The 19,177-nt window shown below is 38.4% G+C and overlaps 1 protein-coding gene across 4 annotated transcripts in view; it reads right to left on the reverse strand.

Annotated features, from left to right (window-relative positions):
• PRKACB (protein kinase cAMP-activated catalytic subunit beta) overlaps positions 1-19,177 on the reverse strand; it is a 122,599-nt gene that overhangs the window by 52,249 nt on the left and 51,173 nt on the right. The window contains exon 1 of one of the 4 annotated variants that reach the window (XM_084635944.1): positions 10,094-10,308. The exons of 2 other annotated variants lie outside the window; for them this stretch is intronic. In XM_084635944.1, coding sequence (XP_084492070.1) covers positions 10,094-10,280 — 187 coding nt within the window. In that variant the 5' untranslated portion in view covers positions 10,281-10,308. Of the gene's footprint in view, positions 1-5,437; positions 5,460-10,093; positions 10,309-19,177 lie in introns of those variants that run through there. One more of the 4 variants, XM_084635945.1, reaches the window with a different exon arrangement.

Raw genomic sequence — 19,177 nt, forward strand, 5'->3', positions numbered from 1 at the left:
CTCTCCCATAGCAAGGTCCATCCTGCCACCCCTCAGCCCTGGTTCACCCCCAAAACCCACGTTTTTTGCTCCTCTTCTCATGCTGCAAAACGTGTCTGGTGAAAATCCATGACCAGACTGACTCCCTATACTACAAATTCATTCTTTCCTCCTTCTCTTCTTCTATCTTCTTAGCTAAAGAACTTTCTCTAACTTAACTGAAACCCATGTCCTCCATCTCAGCTGTCTTTACACCTTTCACTCACTCCTCAAACCCTCCCCACTTCTTCTTCCAGCCTTCTGCTTCTCTCCACACAGGATCTCACCAAGAGAAAACTGACAAAATACAATGTGACCTTGCCCCTCCCCTTGGCTCACCTTCTGTTTGATTAAAAAAGAGAAACAAAAGAAATAGTATTTTTCAATTCACTTCATACAAGAACTGTAGTGCAATCTTCTTATAGCGACAGTGAAATTTACAAATATACATTTCAGAGTAGCAGCCGTGTTAGTCTGTTATGCTGTTTTATGTATCCATAAAAAGAAAAGGAGTACTTGTGGCACCTTAGAGACGAACAAATTTATTAGAGCATAAGCTTTTGTGAGCTACGGATGCATCTGATGAAGTGAGCTGTAGCTCACGAAAGCTTATGCTCTAATAAATTTGTTCGTCTCTAAGGTGCCATAAGTACTCCTTTTCTTTTTACAAACGTAGAATTTTTATTATATAACTGCACTCAGAAACAAAACAGTTTAAAACTTTAGTGCCTACAAGTCCACTCAGTCCCACTTCTTCTTCAGCCAATCACGAAGACAAACAAGTATGTTTACATTTACAGGAGATAATGCTACATGCTTATTTACAATGTCACCTGAAAGTGAGAACAGGCATTCGCATGGCACTGTTGTAGTCAGTGTTGCAAGGTATTTATATGCCAGATATGCTAAACATTCGTTTGCCCCTTCATGCTTCGACTTACAGATTGCACTCTCTTTTCTTTATCTTTTTACAGTGCAAATATTTGTAATTAATAATAATAATATAAAGTGAGCACTGTACACCTTGTATTATGGGTTGTAATTGAAATCAATATATTTGAAAATGTAGAAAAACATCCAAAAATATTTATAATAAATTTAAATTGGTACTCTATTATTGTTTAACAGTGTGATAAAACTGCAATTAATCACAGTTTTTTAAATCTTGTGATTAATAATTGTTAATTTTTTTTAATAGTTTGACAGCCGTACCTTAAACTCAAGTTAACTGCCTTGTGCGGGCATGGGTTGAAGCAAGAGCGCTGTCAGTGCTGGAACTAGTAACGGGAAGCGGAGCGACGTGGCCCAACCCGCCAGCTCCCAGCTATGGCGCTCCGCTTCCCGCTGCAGGTGACTGCGGGACCTTTCCCAACCCCCCCCGCAGCAACACGGCTGGAGCAGGGTCAAGGAAAGCGGAGCGAGTTGGGGCCACGTTGCTCCGCTTTCCGTCACAGGTGAGTGCGGGGGGCATCCTTTCCCCAACCTCCCCACACTCACCGGCGGCGGGAAGTGGAGCGCTGCGGCTTGGAGGTGGCGGAGTGGAGCGGGCTGGGGCCACGTTGCTCCGCTTCCTGCCGCTGCCAGTGAGTGGCTTTCGGTGGTGTGGGGTGTAGATGGGGTCAGAGCAGTCAGGGGACAGGGGGGTTGGGGAGGGGGTGGAGTCCTCGGGGTGATTAGGGACAGGGGTCTCTGGAGAAGGCGGTCAGGGAACAAGGAACGGGGGGGGGGGCAAAGCAAGTTCGATATAACACGGTCTCACCTATAACATGGTGAGATTTTTTTGTCTCCCGAGGACCACGTTATATCAGGGTATAGGTGTAGTTAAGTTCAAAACAGACTGCGAAAAGTTACAAACAGATCTCATGATACTGGGTGCCTGGGCAACCAAATGGGAGATGCAATTCAATGTTGATAAATGCAAAGTAATGCATACTGGAAAACATAATCCAACTATACATACAAAATGGTGGGGTCTAAATTAGCTTTTTCCAAGATCTCTTTCTTATCACTGCAGATAGTTCTCTGAAAACATCCTCTCAATTTATGGTGGCAGTCAAAAAAGCTAGGAACTATAAGGAAAGAGACAGATAATAAGACAGAAAATATTACACCACTACATTGATGGTATGCCCACACCTTGAATACTGCATGCCATCCTAGAAGCCCCATCTCAAAAAAGATATATGAGAATTTGAAAAAGTACAGAGAAGGACAACAAAAATTATTAGGGCTATGGAACAACTTCTGTATGAGGAAAAATTGAGACTTGGACTGTTCAGTTTGGTGAAGAGATGACTAAGGAGGGATATGAGAGAGATCTATAATCATAAATGGTGTGGAGAAAGTGAATAAGGAAGTGTTATTTACCCCTTCACATAACACAAGAACCAGGAGTCACTCAATTAAATTAATAATCAGCAGGTTTAAAACAGATAAAAAGGAAGTACTTCTTCACACAATGCACAGTCAACCTGTGGAACTCATTGCCAGAGGATGTTGTGAAGGCCAAACTATGAGTGGGTTCAAAAAAGAATTTGATAATTTCATGGAGGCTAAGTCCATCAACGGCTATTAACCAAGATAGTCATCTATGCAACCCCATGCTCTGGGTGTTTTAAGCCTTTGAGTGCCAAAAACTTGTAGTGGACAGCAGGATATGGATCACTCCACAATTGACCTATTCTGTTTATTCCCTCTGAAGCATCAGGCATTGGCCATTGTTGGAAGATAGGATACTGGACTAGATGGTCATTAGTCTGACCCAGTTTGGCCATTCTTATGTTAACTCAGCACAGGCAATTTCACATATAATTACCAGGACCACATGGTACTGATCAGACTCAGCAAGTATGTCTTCACATGTGCACATGCAGTGTTCTGAAATCTGGCCTTATGTTTCAATATTTTGTCTGTTGTAAAAAAACCTTTATGCCAATAGAGAGCTGGCAACAAAGCATTTCATTTCAGGGAAGTTGCCCAGAAAACAAACAATGTTACAAAGAGTATTGTGACAAAGTTCCTGTTCTACCTTGGTGGGTCTTGCGCTTATTGGCGGATTTGCTTGCCTTAGAGCTTCACGGCAGCCCTCAGCTTGGCCGTTTTTCTGAACCCACAGTCCAGGTCGACTCCTCCTGTGTCTGACCAGGAGTTGGGAGGATTTGGGGGGGAACCCAGGCCCACCCTCTACTCCGGGTTCCAGCCCAGGGCCCTGTGGAATGCAGCTGTCTAGAGTGCCTCCTGGAACAGCTGTTGACGGCTACAACTCCCTGGGCTACTTCCCCATGGCCTCCTCCAAACACCTTCTTTATCCTCACCATAGGACCTTCCTGCTGGTGTTTGATAATGCTTGTATACCTCAGTCCTCCAACAGTCCACGTTCTCACTCTCAGCTCCTAGTGCCTCTTGTTCCCAGCTCCTCACACATACACACACACACCAGAAACTGAAGTGAGCTCTTTTTTAAAGCCCAGGTGCCCTGATTAGCCTGCTTTAATTGATTCTAGCAGCTTCTTGATTGGCTGCGGGTGTTCTAATCAGCTTGTCTTAATTGTCTCCAGAAGGTTCCTGATTGTTCTGGAACCTTCCCTGTTACCTTACTCAGGGAAAAGGGACCTACTTAGCCTGGGGCTAATACATCTGCCCTCTATTACTCTCCTGTAGCCATCTGGCCTGACCCGTTACAGTATCTAAACTAAGTTATATCTGTCAGGCATGCTGTAACTTCACCTGTCTTTCCCATATCCTATGTCGTCTACGTGGGATAAATCTCAGCAGTAATAGTACTCTGAATACAGTAGAACCTCAGAGTTACGAACATCAGAGTTATGAACCACACACCTCATTTGGAACCAGAAGTACGCAGTCAGGCAACAGCAGAGACAAAAAAAGAGAAAAAAAAAGGGAAATACAGTACAGTACTGTGTTAAATGTAAACTTAAAAAATAAAGTGAAAGCAGCATTTTTTTCTGCATAGTAAAGTTTCAAAGCTGTATTACGTCATTGTTCAGTTGTAAACTTTTGAAAGAATAAACAAAACATTTTGTTCAGAGTTACAAACATTTCAGAGTTATGAACAACCTTCATTCCCCAGGTGTTCATAACTCTTAGGTTCTACTGTAATCTCAATTTGTGGAGTAAATAAAATACTTTTTTTTAAAAAAGGTAAATTTAAAGAAAAAGCTCTAGTAAGAAATAGATTATTTAAAACTTTCTCCATTTTGTAAACAACTTTCAAACAAATTATTTTTCAGAAATTAAATGGTGTATATTTTTGGTTTATATATTTTGATTCAACTTTTACTGATATGTCAAAATGGAATAGACTGCTTCACAAATCTTTATCTCAATTTACATTTATATAAAGCAGTGGTTCCCAGACTTGTTCCGCCACTTGTGCGGGGAAAGCCCCTGGCAGGCCGGGCCAATTTGTTTACCTGCCGCGTCTGCAGGTGTGGCCGCGGTTCACTGCTCCAGGCCAATGGGAGCTGCTGGAAGCGGCACGGCCAAGGGACATACTAGCTGCCGCTTCCAGCAGCTCCCACTGGCCTGGAGCAGCGAACCGCAGCCACTGGGAGCCGTGATCGACCGAACCTGAGGATGCGGCAGGTAAACAAACCGGCCCGGCCCGCCAGGGGGCTTTCCCTGCACAAGCAGCAGAACAAGTTTGGGAACCACTGATATAAAGGATAATTAGCAATATTAGCAATCACCAGGTTTTTGGTAAACAAATATCTGCCTGATTAATTTACTAGATCTGTTGTAATTCTAAGTGCCAAATACCTTGATTTAAGTGAGACTCTCCTTCCCTCCATGAATGACCTCAACAATTCTGCTATCCCACCATTTAGACAGAATAAAAGCTATAGCAGAACAAGTTTGTTCATGGAATTCAGTAGTAAAAGACTAAAAATGTCCAGAATTTGAAAATTATAACAACAAAAATTTTAGAAGGCTCTCCAGTTTGAAGTACTGCTTTACATACATTCACATAAAATTATAACAGAACAACTTAATGAAGTATACCAAAGGAAATGATAAGATTTAAATAAAGTGATTTAATTCAGGATCACATTACAAATTCCTCATCTGAAATCTGATGCCTTCTATTTACTGATTTGGAATAAGATTATTTCTAATAAGGAACCTTTAGCAATATTAAAATTTAAAATATTAATTAAATCTCTATTATGAAAAGCAAAAAAGATACATCCTCATGTTTGATACAAAACATAAACCTTTATGATTTGTCATTTTTTATTACTCATACTGACTCAATTATGAAAAAAGCTTAATATATTAATTTATTTACTGTTGAATATGTGGGAAAGATTGAGGAACAGGGTAGATTTTTTCCATATCGTGAAGACAGTATTATTAAATAAAAACAAACTGTAGTGTCATAGGTAATAAAAAGACTTACCATTCATGTTGAAAAGCTAGCTTTCAGAAACATATTGCTCATAATATTAATCCAACATTTGAGGAAGTTATGTTTATCTCTAAAAATACAAGAACTGATCCAGTAAAAAAACAAACACACACACACACACACACACTCTCTAACACACTGTAATAGATAGCACACAAAAATCCAGAAATCTTGTCTTCCTTAAGAACTCCTTGAGATGTGAAACAACTATCAAATACAAAATACCAGGAGTAAACACCAGATCAATGTTCAGGATGTGGATGCTTAATCTTGCTCATTAAACTACTTATTTTCTATCCAGCATTACCTCTACATGTCTAAAGCAACTGAAAATGGCAGGGGGAAAAAGCATTAAAAAACAGGATGTTTTAAGATGTTCTCAATTCTATCAAGCACTGGTTGTTTCCATGGCAACCTTAGACCAGAATTATCTGTTGAGTTCTACCCAACCAGTAGTTACTCTAAAGCTTTAATCAATCTACACAATGTACCTTTATATTTAAGATTTAACATTTCTCCCCACACAGTTACCATTTATCCTGCTGAAGCTCTATTGTGTTTTTTCAAAGGTTTACAAGACATTCTACGTTAATACATATAACTTCTTTTAAACATATTTAGTGTCATGCTGAATCAGCAACCTAAATTAAATTCTCCCCACTATTTATCACCCATACACTCACATTTTAATGAGAATTCCAGTACTCACCTATACTAAAACAATGTAATGTTAGTGACTCTTCTAATGAGTTATGTTATCAAGATTGCTAATGTCATCTCATTTTTCATATTTTGGGAAAATGGAAGGTAGTGTGAGTAATGGAGGTAGGTGATTTGGAGACTGGGATTTGCAGCATTAAGACATATCTTAACCACTCTTATTTCCACATTAAAAAAATAGAGTACTTGCTCAACTGATCATGTTAAATTTATCTGAAACTGAAATATAGAATTCTGAATACTAAAAAGTATTAATTTGGTCCTGAAGGTTTTACAACATTATGAAGGTTTTACAACATTATAAATGTTGGCTAATGGCCAGTTTAAATTATTCAAACACATGTGCACTCTGTCAATTTTTCCCCATAAAATTAAAGCTGTACACTATGAAGAATCAAATTTCCTCTCACAAGAATCTAAAAATGACACAAAATAATCTCATACACCTTCTGAGGATCCAAAGACACTTTTAGAAACATTTTACCTATTTTACAGGTTGAGAAACTGAAACACAGAGAGGACAAATGATTTGCTCAAGGTCAAACACTGAGTCAGTGGCAGAGCCAGGAAGCGAACCCAGGGTTCAGACTATATACCCTATTACCTTACTCATACCACTAAACCACAAGCCTAGATAACTAATGGCACTAAAAAACCACAAAGAAGCAACTTCCTCTTTAAGTGCAGTAGTTGCATCAGAAAGTGCTTTACAAAAGAGGTACAACAAAGAAACAGAGCATTCAGGACATTCCATTATAGCAGAGGGTGTTATATTAACTAAATGTACTTTTAAATTGATGCCACTTCAGTACTTAATATATTTAGAAGGGTTCTCTTGTTCATGTTTCTTTCTAGAATTATAGAGTATATTTGCTTGGGAGAGTTCAGGAACATATTACCAGGATTGCAGCATTTGATGTCACCTAAACAGTTAATAAGAACACTACAAGTGCAGAGACACAGATAGGAGGACATTTACGAACATTTTAAAATCCCTTTATCAAAAAATTACGGTATGCTGCTTATTTAGATAAGTGCTTATCAATAAACTTAAATTTTATGCTACATTATTCCAGAACATGAAGGAAAGCTATTATGCAGCCATATATGATCAAGACTACTCCTCTTCTACTTTCTGTTGTACTCTGTGAAAGCACAAAGAAAGAGTCAAATATTTTTAGTATTTTCTTCTCAATAGGAAAAGCAAGACAATTTCCCACTAGGGATAGACAAGCATTCTGTCTACACCACAGCATTCACTGTTCCTATCACCCTTAAAGCCATGATAGTAGTGAATTAAGAGTCCTAAATTTACCATATAGACACAAACCCATGTATGACTGGGCTTTATTCTTTGTCTACAAATGATCTAAACCGAGAGCAAAGATTTAGAGTTAATATCTGCACATTTCAACTTAAAATGAGACACATATATCCATGACTGCTCGGCTACTAGTTCACAAACTTTGCTGATACAAAAATGCTACAACCAACATGCATAATTATTGCTTAAAATAGTACTTTAAGAACAAGCACTGGTTCACTATGTATATCATCAACAGACATGACATTCCATTTCCTCTTCAAACAAGTCATGCAATCAAGCTTGCCCTAAAATAGAGAGAAAGAGGCTTGTATGCAAACAGGCCCCAGTTTGTGAAGATAGTAGGTCAATACCATTTTTTCATTTTATTAAACAAATGAATAAATGACAGTGCTGTGGTATTTTTCAAGTAGTGTTCTCAACATTATAATCATTTACTGGAAGCTTGAAATAGTGTCTGATGAAATGTATTCTCTCCCTCTTGTGAATATACACTAGTATGGAGTGGTACAGACATGTTTAGGGATCCTAGGGCTCAGTGGTTCATTAGGTTTGGTAGTTTCTATTCAGAGTTTCTCTCCCTCAAAACTCATTCTTCTATCAACAGGATTTCGTATTAAGTTATTTTTAGAGTATCTGACTGTGCCACGTACATTAATGAATTAAGCCTCACAACACAGGCGAGAAGAAAAGGAGTACTTCTGGCACCTTAGAGGCTAACCAATTTGTTTGAGCATAAGCTTTCGTGAGCTACAGCTCAATATGCTCAAATAAATTGGTTAGTCTCTAAGGTGCCACAAGTACTCCTTTTCTTTTTGCGAATACAGACTAACACGGCTGCTACTCTGAACACAGGCAAGTTAAGTGACTTGCTACGGTTCCCACAGAGAGCTTATGGCACAACCAAGAATGGAATCCCTATCTCCCAATTCCCATTCTTGTGCCTTTATGACAAAGCTAGCCCTCCATCTCAAAGTGTCAGACGTTTGGCCCATCCAAAACATGTGGATCTCAGGGAGAGAATAGAATCAAGGACCATCAATATCAAGGTCCTATGCTTCCATTCTGCCTTCCTTGATCCACAGCAGCATGGTTCTGACAGAGCAATACTGAGAGGGCCTACCCCAATGACTGTGGAACAACAGTGAATTCCACATCACAGAGAAGAAACCTGTTAAGTTACATGTAAAGAAAAAAAAATTAGTTTGTGCGCCTTTTTTTTACTTTTTATGTATAAAGATGAGCTGAAAAGTTTTAGGTATCTGAGGTCATGCCACTTCTCTCCACCCTCACAACTCCAATCCTCTTGCCTGCCTCCCCACAAAACTAGTATGTCTCTCCCCACCTGAGCTGGGAGATCTTGATTTAATTTATCTTCACTAAGGGCATTAACAACTTTCTGGTTTCCATATTTATCTTCCATTTTCCATCTTTTGAGATTAGGGCCATTCCTAATCATATACACTCAAATTCAAATTCACAGTAGGCACATGTGTTAACTTGGCCTTTTCCCCATGATAATACAATACTGTGACATGAGCACATTTTGCTAAGGCCTATTACTTTCAGTAGTAAAAATTGCTTGTGGTATTCTAACCCATTGCTGTATCCAAATTCATGTACGAAATTAATACAAGTTATACTTAAAAAACAAATTTAAGATAATACATAATTTACTATATAATAAGTTGTTCTAAAAACAGGAAATGGAGATACCGTGATACTTGACTTAGACTGTGAAAGACCTGGTACCTCTCAACTCCACTCACCCAAACATATGGTTGCAAAAGGTATGGATACAAATTCCTAAATAAACTGTTTGTTTTAAAGTGGAGTATGTACAGAGCAGTGATGACTATTTTGATCTCAATAACTTTATTAATGGTTGCCTAGAATTATGAACTGTATATTTTGTGTGATTTAGAAAATAACGGGGGGAGAGGATGCACCTGCTTGAGCCATATTTCTGATCAAGCATGTTTTATGCAATACAAATAAGTTTACCCCTTTCTCTCCCACAAATTAAGAATATTATAAAATCAAAATTATGGATAACTAATGTTATAAATCAAAGTTATTACACTGAATTAATTTGAAATAGTAAACCATAAACGTCTGCTCTAGTTTTAGTGTTCAAACTCTCACCATAAAATGGATTTTGAAATATCCATTAAAAATAAAAGGACACTATAAATATTAAATAAAAGCCATGTAATTAAGGACCTAATCAGCATAACATAATAGCCAACCTTCCAAAGTTTACGACAAGGAAAACCAATAATTTAAAAACAAGTAAACTAACTATTATTGCTAAAACTAGCAAATTTAGATCTGAAATACTGGGAAGAAAAGTTCACAAAAATACATAAATTAAGTTAACATTTGCCTAACAAAAAGGAAAGCAAACTCACAAGTGAAACTCTGTTACCAGACACCAAGTCCTTGTGGAAGAGTATCAGATTTCCACCTGCATGTTCTTTAAACCAATACTTTGTATTATACTACAAAAAGGCTGATAGAATATACTCTAGTTTGTCTATTTACAATATAAAGTCTTTTAATTAACATACAAACTGAATCTTGAGTACCTACAGAACACTTACTTGATCTGTCCCACAGGGCAGCAAGTTCGGAGAAATGATGGCTCTCATTTTCCAGAGCCACTTTCTGTTCTTGTAAAGCACCCTTAGAGTGCCTATGAAAAAGTCTGTTAGCAAACCCTTCAAGTCTCTGCAAAGCTGTGGATGTCCCTGTGCACTGGTTACAAGGTAACTCCCGCTGTGCAGCCATCTACATACATTGATAATTTACTTTAAAAAAAACAAAAACAAAAATCTAAAAAGGAGCTAAAACAACTTACACAGAAGCTAAGAGCTATGCTTGTGTCACACTTCCTGAATGCAGTGTTTTCTAACCACTACTGCTGTTCTACTTCCTGTTAATATAAAACAGCACATTATGGTGTTTTTCTTAGCAAAACTCTTTTGTATCAGCTAAAGATGGTGATTAGAAGAGCTGTAATATTTGTCTTAAACTCTCAGTTTAACAACTTTTTTCATATAAAAACACATAACAAGTTAATGAAAATATACAACAGCATGTGATATAAAGTGGAGGAAAGAATCAGAAGCCAGATAAAATTAAAATAATAGTTGCCATAAACATACATAAACTAAAGGAATTACTGGAAAAAGGCAAATGACTAGTTCTACACATCCTTCCCTCAAGACAGTTTTAGTACTACTGTAATTACATTATAACATTATAGGTAGTTAATTAAATTATGGTGTCCCTACATTTTCTACAACAGTATAATTTTCTAAGCGAGGAGGTTAACTTGTTAAAAGAAATGATGGTTTATACTGAACAAAAATGAACAAAGTCACCACTTTTTTCCTTTTACATTTAGGAAACCAGAATGGAGTAAGATACAGAATAGTTCTTGTGTACGTAAGAACAAGAAGCCAGATTCTGCCAACCATACTCATGCTGAGTTTTACCTTGCCCCAAATCTCTATCAACAAGTCAATGGGGCCACTTGCTGAGTAAGGTATTACCCAGTGACAGTACTGGGGCAGATCCCAGCCCTTAGTAAAGAAATATATGCATTTTCCAGCCATCCAAGAAGAAAAACAGAAGGCAATGGAAAGACTTAATTAGCCTGAAACTTTATACACTTAATATATCTGGGAATACCAGGCAATAAGTTGTACTGTGCTGGTCACAGTTCTTTTCTTAGTCATTTCCACCTATTTTGGAGGGCTGCTATCGGTCTCCCCCCACCACCCCAAACACACCTGGTCCCAGCCAACCTGTTGCTGGGACCCTATCGCTCTCCCCTCTATGAGAATTCAGGGGACTGTAAAAGGAGGGTGGGGGGATTGGTTCCACACTGTAACCCTTCTATAACACATACCTGCACTGGACATCTGCCACTTTTTTAAAGTTACTAAGCTGCAACACTTTGACCAAAACTCCCTGCCTACCCTACCAGGTCCTGACCTGCTGTGGGGAAAGCAAAAACAAGAAAAAACTACACCACCCCACCTTGGCCAATCGGGCATTGAGGGAAAAATTCCTTCCTAGCCCCTAAGAAAAAGGTGATTAGTATAATGCCCACAGTAGATCATGAAGAACAAATCCACTCCTACTCTAATTCCATTGGTGGGAGAGCAGGTGCTAACCAGCTCAACTGCAGTGAGAGAAGGCTTCCCCAGAACTGCCAGGGGTATAAATATTTCCCCCTCTCCTGGAAGGGCAGTGGTCAATACCTTCTATTGGACCAACTTCTGTTGGTGAAAGAGACAAACTTTCATGCTTACAGAGAGCTCTTCTTCGGGTCTGTGAAAGGTACTCCAAGCATCACAGCAAAATGCAAGATGGAACAGACAGTTTAGCATAAGTAGCTCGCACATATTCTAAGGCAGTGGTTTCTCAACCTTTTCAGACTACTCTCTCTCTTTCAGGAAGCTGATTTGTCTGGTGTACTCCACATTTCACCTCACTTAAAAATACTTGCCTACAAAATCAAACCTAAAAAATCTAAAAGTGTCAGCATACTATTACTGAAAAATTGCTCATGTTCTCATTTTTACCATATAATTATAAAATAAATCACAACCCCCAGGTTGAGAAACACTGATATAGAGCAGTATAAACAAGTCATTGTCTGTATGAAATTTTAGTTTATACTGACTTTGCTAGTGCTTTTCATGTACCCTGTTGTAAAACTAGGCAACTATCTAGGTGAGTTGACGTACCTCCTAGAAGACCTCTGTGTACCTAGAACCACTGTTTTAAGGGACCATTCAAGATAGCACATATTCTGGACCACTCTAACTACTTATGCTAGACAATCAGTTCCACCTTGTATTTAGCTGTCCTGCTCCGAGTACCTTTCCCAGGCCTGAAGAGCTCTGTATGGCTTGAAAACTGGTCTCTCTCACCAACAGAAGTTGGTCCAATAAGAGATATTACTCCACCCATCTTGTCCCTCTAATATCCGGGGACTGACACAAATACAACTGCACTGCATACGTCTAGTTCAACTCTATTGAAAGATCTGCCCCTATTTTTCTCCCCGTAAAGCCCTATTTATAGCTTTCAAATGTTTGCAGATATACAAATTCCAGTCCTATGAGTCTATGACACATTCTGGGATTGTACTTTAAATCCATTTGATAATGTCAGACAACTTTTGCACAACACAATCTATGACAGAATGGATACATTTTCAACAAAACAAGATCAAGACAATGTAGCCAAACATGTGGAGGAGAAGCATTTTGGTTTGGTGTTTGGAGGGCTGTTTGCACGGGGGCTTAAAAATTCCATTGGCCCCTGGTAAGTAAGATGAGTTTTTGAGTGACTACCATCAACTTCAAAAACATAACCTTATACATTCCTCAAAGCAGCCAGCAGTCAAGGAAAGGTAGAACAGTAAAGACATCCTGTCCACCAGTGTAGTAACCAAGTGACTCGAGAATTGAGGGGAAGAATAGAAATAGGTGGTATTTGAGGGTTGAAAAGGGAAGTCCTTCTCAGAAAGCTTGATAACAACAAAGGTAAGGTTTATTCCCCGCACTTTTTCCACAGAGTTCACATTCTTCCTTTTCTTCTCTTCTCTCTCCTCCCACTCCTCGATACATCCTGGGAACTGTAATTCCAGGACTCAAAGCTACAAGAACCACCTAGGAACAAACTTACAAATAGTCACAATGTTTGTGAGTAGCTATGTGCACTGACCTAGATACAACAGGTTGGTTTAAAATATTCCAGGAACCTATGGTGCTCCCAGAAAGGATCTAGATCAGCAAGCTAGCAGAAATCCCAGCATCCTTCTCTTTTCTAGTAAGTAGGGGAGAGTGGTTTCTTCCCAGGTCTCCTTTCTGGACACCCCTCTTACAAGCCCATCTTTCATACAACCTTGTGCTAATTATTTTAGTTCTCTGCTCTGCTAAAGTTTCCAAACTCTATTTGTCAATGGAGAGGGCTGATGGAATGTGGCAATGGATGGATGGATTTAAGAGAAAGAGATTGTGTAGCACAAGTTAGAAAAGAGATTACTGTATTTTAAAAGAAAGATTATGGAGTGAAGTCATGAATGGTATGAAGGCATAATAAACCCAAGAATTATGTACTAGGCTACGTTTTTTAAAAGTCACAGAGAAAGTTCAACACCAATGTGTTACATAAATAAATGGCACACAACTAAATCCTTTAAATTATTTGATGGAGAATGAAGGAGGGACAGGGTTTGGGGGAACTTGGTAGCACAGGTATTTTCCATTCTGGGTAGCAGGCACTGGGTTTCAATTCTTCTGTGCATGCAGTGGGTTACTTAGGAGGTGGTGCTCTCCTGAAGGTGGAACATATTTGTCTTTACTTGTACCAGGACTTCAGTTTGCCAATCAACACTTTTGCCTTACAATAATTGAAATTTAACAGGGAGCCTATTGTATAGGGGAGAATGGGGACAGGCTACTTGGCTGGACTACATCTCCCATGATGCACCCCAGAGGGACACATGACTCCACTGATGTGGTCACCTGGAGCCACACTGCATTGTGGGAGATGTAGTCCTCCAAGGAACCCAGTACACAGAAGACAATGACACGTTTCAGAGTAACAGACATGCTAGTCTGTATTCGCAAAAAGAAAAGGAGTACTTTTCTTTTTCCGATGAAGTGAGCTGTAGCTCACGAAAGCTTATGCTCAAATAAATTGGTTAGTGTCTAAGGTGCCACAAGTACTCCTTTTCTTTTTGAGAAGACAATGAGGGGCCTGAATTACAACTCCAGTAAAGCAAGAAAAATGCAACTGAATGTTGACCTGACTCAAAACGAAGCATTTGGGTCAATAAAACAAAGTACTTCAATTTCAGGAATGTCAAAATATTTTGTTTCAATTGACTATGTCAAAAATAATGTTTCAACATTTCCAAATCAAAATTCTTGGAAATTTGCATTTCAGAAAAATATCTTAATTCCAACATTTTGTGTTTTGGAAAAACAAATATTGAAATGTCAAAATTTCCCATGAGACAGAAATTCTGAATTTCAATCAGTGGTAGTTATGAGTGTTTAAGAATATTTTTAACATATTCCAAAATTCCTGGGAAAAAGGTTTATCAATACTAAAAATGAAAACTGTTGGCACTGAGATTTTAAATAGAAATTTCTGCTAGATCTAGGGCAAAAGTTCTTTAGGTCTTTACAAAACTTTCACAATGCTAACAGCTGTAGGAGGAAGTTATCAATGGGTCATTTAGCCTGAAGGAAGTCAGAAACTATTTGCACCTTTCTTGATCCTATACCCAACTCCCTATAAACATTGTCCAGTAGATGACTCAACGGATCTCCTTGCATATATGTGGGCTTGGAAGGATTAGATTTTTGATAGTAGACCTTGATTTCGTTGTGCACTCACAAATCAACAAAACAAAATTTTTATTGATAATAATCAAAATGTACAAACAGGCGAAGTAAGAAAAATGCTAACCTAAGAGTTTGCTTTAACAATATTTACTTTGTATATTTTGACATGTGATGTTGACAATGTGTATTTTAAACAGTTATAAAGCTTTAAAATTTATTGAATCTCAATGTCTGTGGTTAAATAAATTAGTGTGGACCCCCCCCACATAATTTATGTGGTTTCAGAGTAACAGCCGTATGCATCCGATGAAGTGAGCTGTAGCTCACGAAAGCTCATGCTCAAATAAATTGGTTAGTCTCTAAGGTGCCACAAGTACTCCTTTTCTTTTTGATAATTTATGTGATAAATCATTTATGTGATGAATTTTTGAAAACTCATGAATCTTGCCAAATTTAGCAAATCTCCCATTGACTGGTAAAACATTTTATTGCTTGAAAGATGTCATCAACACTTACTACCACCAAATTATATAATAATGGGAAATTATAAAAAGGGGAAAATTGTTTAACATATCTGAATTACAAAATGCTGTGGGGTCCCTTTATAAGCAGCATTAACACAATTACAACTTGTTAATCAAAGCATAGACAGTATTATATGCCCTAATTTTATATGCCCTAAAATATTTTGAATACTGTATAATAATAAGAATACTAAAGTATGTGCGAGATAAAGACACGAGTAAATATACATTATGTAATAATCCCTTCCCAGTTGTGTTTGAAAGCCCCAAGGAAGTCATATAAAGCCAAAATAGTTACATTATTGTTTTATAACTGAGAATAACAATTCTTCTTAGAAAATTCGAGTGTTAGTAGCAAGTATCTGAACAAGTGAAACCTTGCTTATGCTCTGCAAGTTGTCAATTTACAAAAGAGACTAGAGAGAGTTGGGGGGATAGGTAGGCTACTTTTTGGAGAGGCAGATACTGCTTCTCTACAAAGAGTGCTTCATTTTTGAGAGAGTGGAGTTTGTTTTTTTGTATTCAAAATGGACAGTATTTGCTAACACTCTACATATTTTAATTGTTTTCCATCTTAAATGCATGAAAATAATGCCCAAAGTTGGCACGCTGCTTTTGGCATACTGTAAAAGTATAAGTAATTAAACATGGTAATAAAACCAAATCCTAGCCAAAGATTATCTATACATAATATTTTCCCCTTCTTAGACCCAACATGCCAAATTTCAACTCCAATCAAGATTTATAATCAAACTGTTAATCTGTTAAAGTAGCTTTTTAAAAACAGATGGTTTAATACAAAAATAAAAATACTACAGTAACGAGTGGCACAGAAATACCTACAAGTAAAATATATACAGCAAAATAAATAATCCCACTATTTAATAATGCCTGAGATTAAATCCGTGCAGTTTTAAATCAAAAAGTGTATCTTTTCCACAAAGATTTTAACCCTTGTTAGAAAGTTCCACTGTGATGAGTAATATAAAGTTGGGCCTGCAGTACTTCTATAAATAGTAATGCTCAGAGAAAGTTGTTGCTATGGAAATGGTGATCATATTTCTATTTTAATTCGGAAGATCTCTACTGGCATCTACTGCAAGGAAGTTTAACTACAGCAGTCAGTAACAAAAAATGCTTACTTAGGAAATCCATCTATGCTAAAGCATGTAGGCTGTCATGTTCCAGTAGCATTAAACATTTCAGTTTTACATGGTGGCTACAAAAGGAATGAGTAAGATAATTCTGAATAGGTAAGAATATGCAGAAGCAAAAAAAGGTAAAACTTGAACTGTACAATGTTCAGCATGTGATAATAAAGAGCAAGCTAATAGTTATTTGCATTATTTTCCCTTTCAGTTTAGCTCTTGAGAATTTGCTAAATTAATAATCCAAGACAATTAGGCTCTTCATTTGTCCACAGAACATTACAACCTGAACAGCAGGAGTATAAATTTCCCCATCCACAGCTCTACTAATGGGCTTCACTTCATTGTTTTGAAGTAAATAGCCTTTAAGACAGAGGTTCTCTACCTAGGAATCATGATCCCAAGTTTAGTTACATGTGGGTAGTTGGGTTGCAGGCAAAATCCCCCATTAAAAAGAAAAACTAACCTGTTTGTCAGAAGATGGCCACTAGCATCCAATGAGAAAGTCACCACCTCTTAAAGCGGCCACCTCAGCTCTAACATGACTCCCCTAACCCTGCCTGGCTCCTGTTGCAGTATCGCTGACAACTGCTCTCCACCTTACTTAAGCGATACATTCCTCACACTTCAGTAGGATGGTGGAGAAAAAAAATCTACAATTGAAAGAGTCAACTCTGGCAAGAGAAGGAAGCTAGGGTGTCCTTCCCATTTCCTCCTCTCCAAAAATCCCAGCACCAATGAACTCTGACCCCACCTACAACACCTCTGATTTAGTAACCCCCACATCAAGTACTTCCTCAAACCCTAACCCAGCACCTATTGCCTCCAGCATACCGCAACCCAGTACCCACTTAGTAGCTCAAACCCAGCACTCCTTTTCCAGCACCATCCAATATCTAACCTACAGCATTGTCTCTTGCAGTAACTCCAGATCACTGTGGATGCAACCACAAAGTATTGTGGAATTGGGTTTTAGGAGAAACAAGAGTTGGTTTTGGGTTGACAGGTAGAGAAAAGTTGAGAAACCTGTTGTAGGCATCAGTTCCATCTCCATGGCAAATTCAGTCACCCGCCACTCTACTGAGATCGTCGATAATTCTATTTTGTATGAAATGAGGTACGGACACATGCCTTTTAGAAAATGAACTAATACCATCAACTCATTTAATTTTTGGTCTCTATAAGTGTTGTCAACTTCTGCCATTTTTTGTCTGATATTGGTGTTCTTAAAGCCCCTGCTACTGGAGTCAAGTAATTACATGAGAATCCAACATTCATTTTAAGATACATTTAAATTTCTAGCCTTCAAGTGGTGAAACCTTGAAAATGTGAACCCTAGACTCAAGACCCAGAAAGTAAATAAGTACTCCAAATTTATTATTTTTTATTATTAATTTTAAACTGCTATAGTAGTGTACAATCAACCTAATAATAAGACTAAAAGTACTACCATTATATCATTTCTTAGTTTGCAGTCAGCTATGTGAAGATAGTATGTGATCTCTGAGGATAGGATCCTCTTCTTTGTAACTGGCTGACTTGTAAGCAGTGATTCGGGGGAAGTTAAGGGTGTTCAGGCATTCTTCAATTGTGCGTTTTCAGGATAACTTATTTTAAGAAGTTTCCATGATCAAGGTTTTTTCACCCCAAAAGAAACGCAGATATCTAGGACCTTAACTCAAGTTTAAGAATTGTTTTTTGCTTGAGAATTTCTCTCTTCTTTGTAGTCAAAATCAGAGTTTAAGGGCAGAAGTGACCACCAGAATCATCTTGTCTGACTTCCTGTATATCACAGGTCATCAGCATCACCCAGCACCCACATACTAAACCAAACAATGGAAATAAGACCAAAGTAAAAGAGACCCACAGGAGACGAGATTATTATGTACCACAAGCAGAAAATAGGAGGAACTGAGGTGCACCACTTCTTGAGGCCCCTGCAATGGCAGGGAAATGATTAAATAAGATATATCCAGATAATCCTGGCAAGTGACCTGCACCCACATGCTAAAGAGAAAAGTGATAAAACCCTAAGCACTCTGCCCATCTGACCTAGGAGAAAATTCCTTCCTTTCCACACATATGGCAAATCAATTAGACCCTGAGCATATGAGCATGAAGCAGCCAGCCAAGCTCCTGAAAGAGATAATGCTCAGTACCAAACCAGAGCCCTGGTCCACCCGACCCAGTGTCCCATCTTCAGTCCTGGCCATCCCTGATGTTTCAGAGGAAGGAGATAAAAAGCCTCTATGAGATACCCAGAATACAATCTAGACTAGTGAGCAGCTATGTCACTCCTGCCCTCTAACCTGTGGTGCCCTTTATACTGCTGTTGCCTCCACTCCTAGACTGCTCACAATCAGCCTCTACCATGGACGTTACTCCCAGCTATGTCTGTGTGCACTTTCAGCCTACCAGTCACACCCTGGCTTTTACCAACAAGAATTAAACTGAGTGACCCCAGTTCCAGATTTTTCCCCAGAAATGTAGGTCTTGTATTGCCCAGCCCTCTCCTGGGCAATACAAACTCATATATAGACCGCCTTTTTATTAATAGACATGATATGCACAAATCCTGTTATCCCAGATGGAGTTTCCCAAACACTTCAATTCAAACACACTGATTTAGATAAAACAAT

This window comes from Lepidochelys olivacea (genome assembly GCF_965140295.1).
Source record: "Lepidochelys olivacea isolate rLepOli2 genome assembly, chromosome: 8".
In the NCBI taxonomy this organism is placed as follows: Eukaryota; Metazoa; Chordata; order Testudines; family Cheloniidae; genus Lepidochelys; species Lepidochelys olivacea.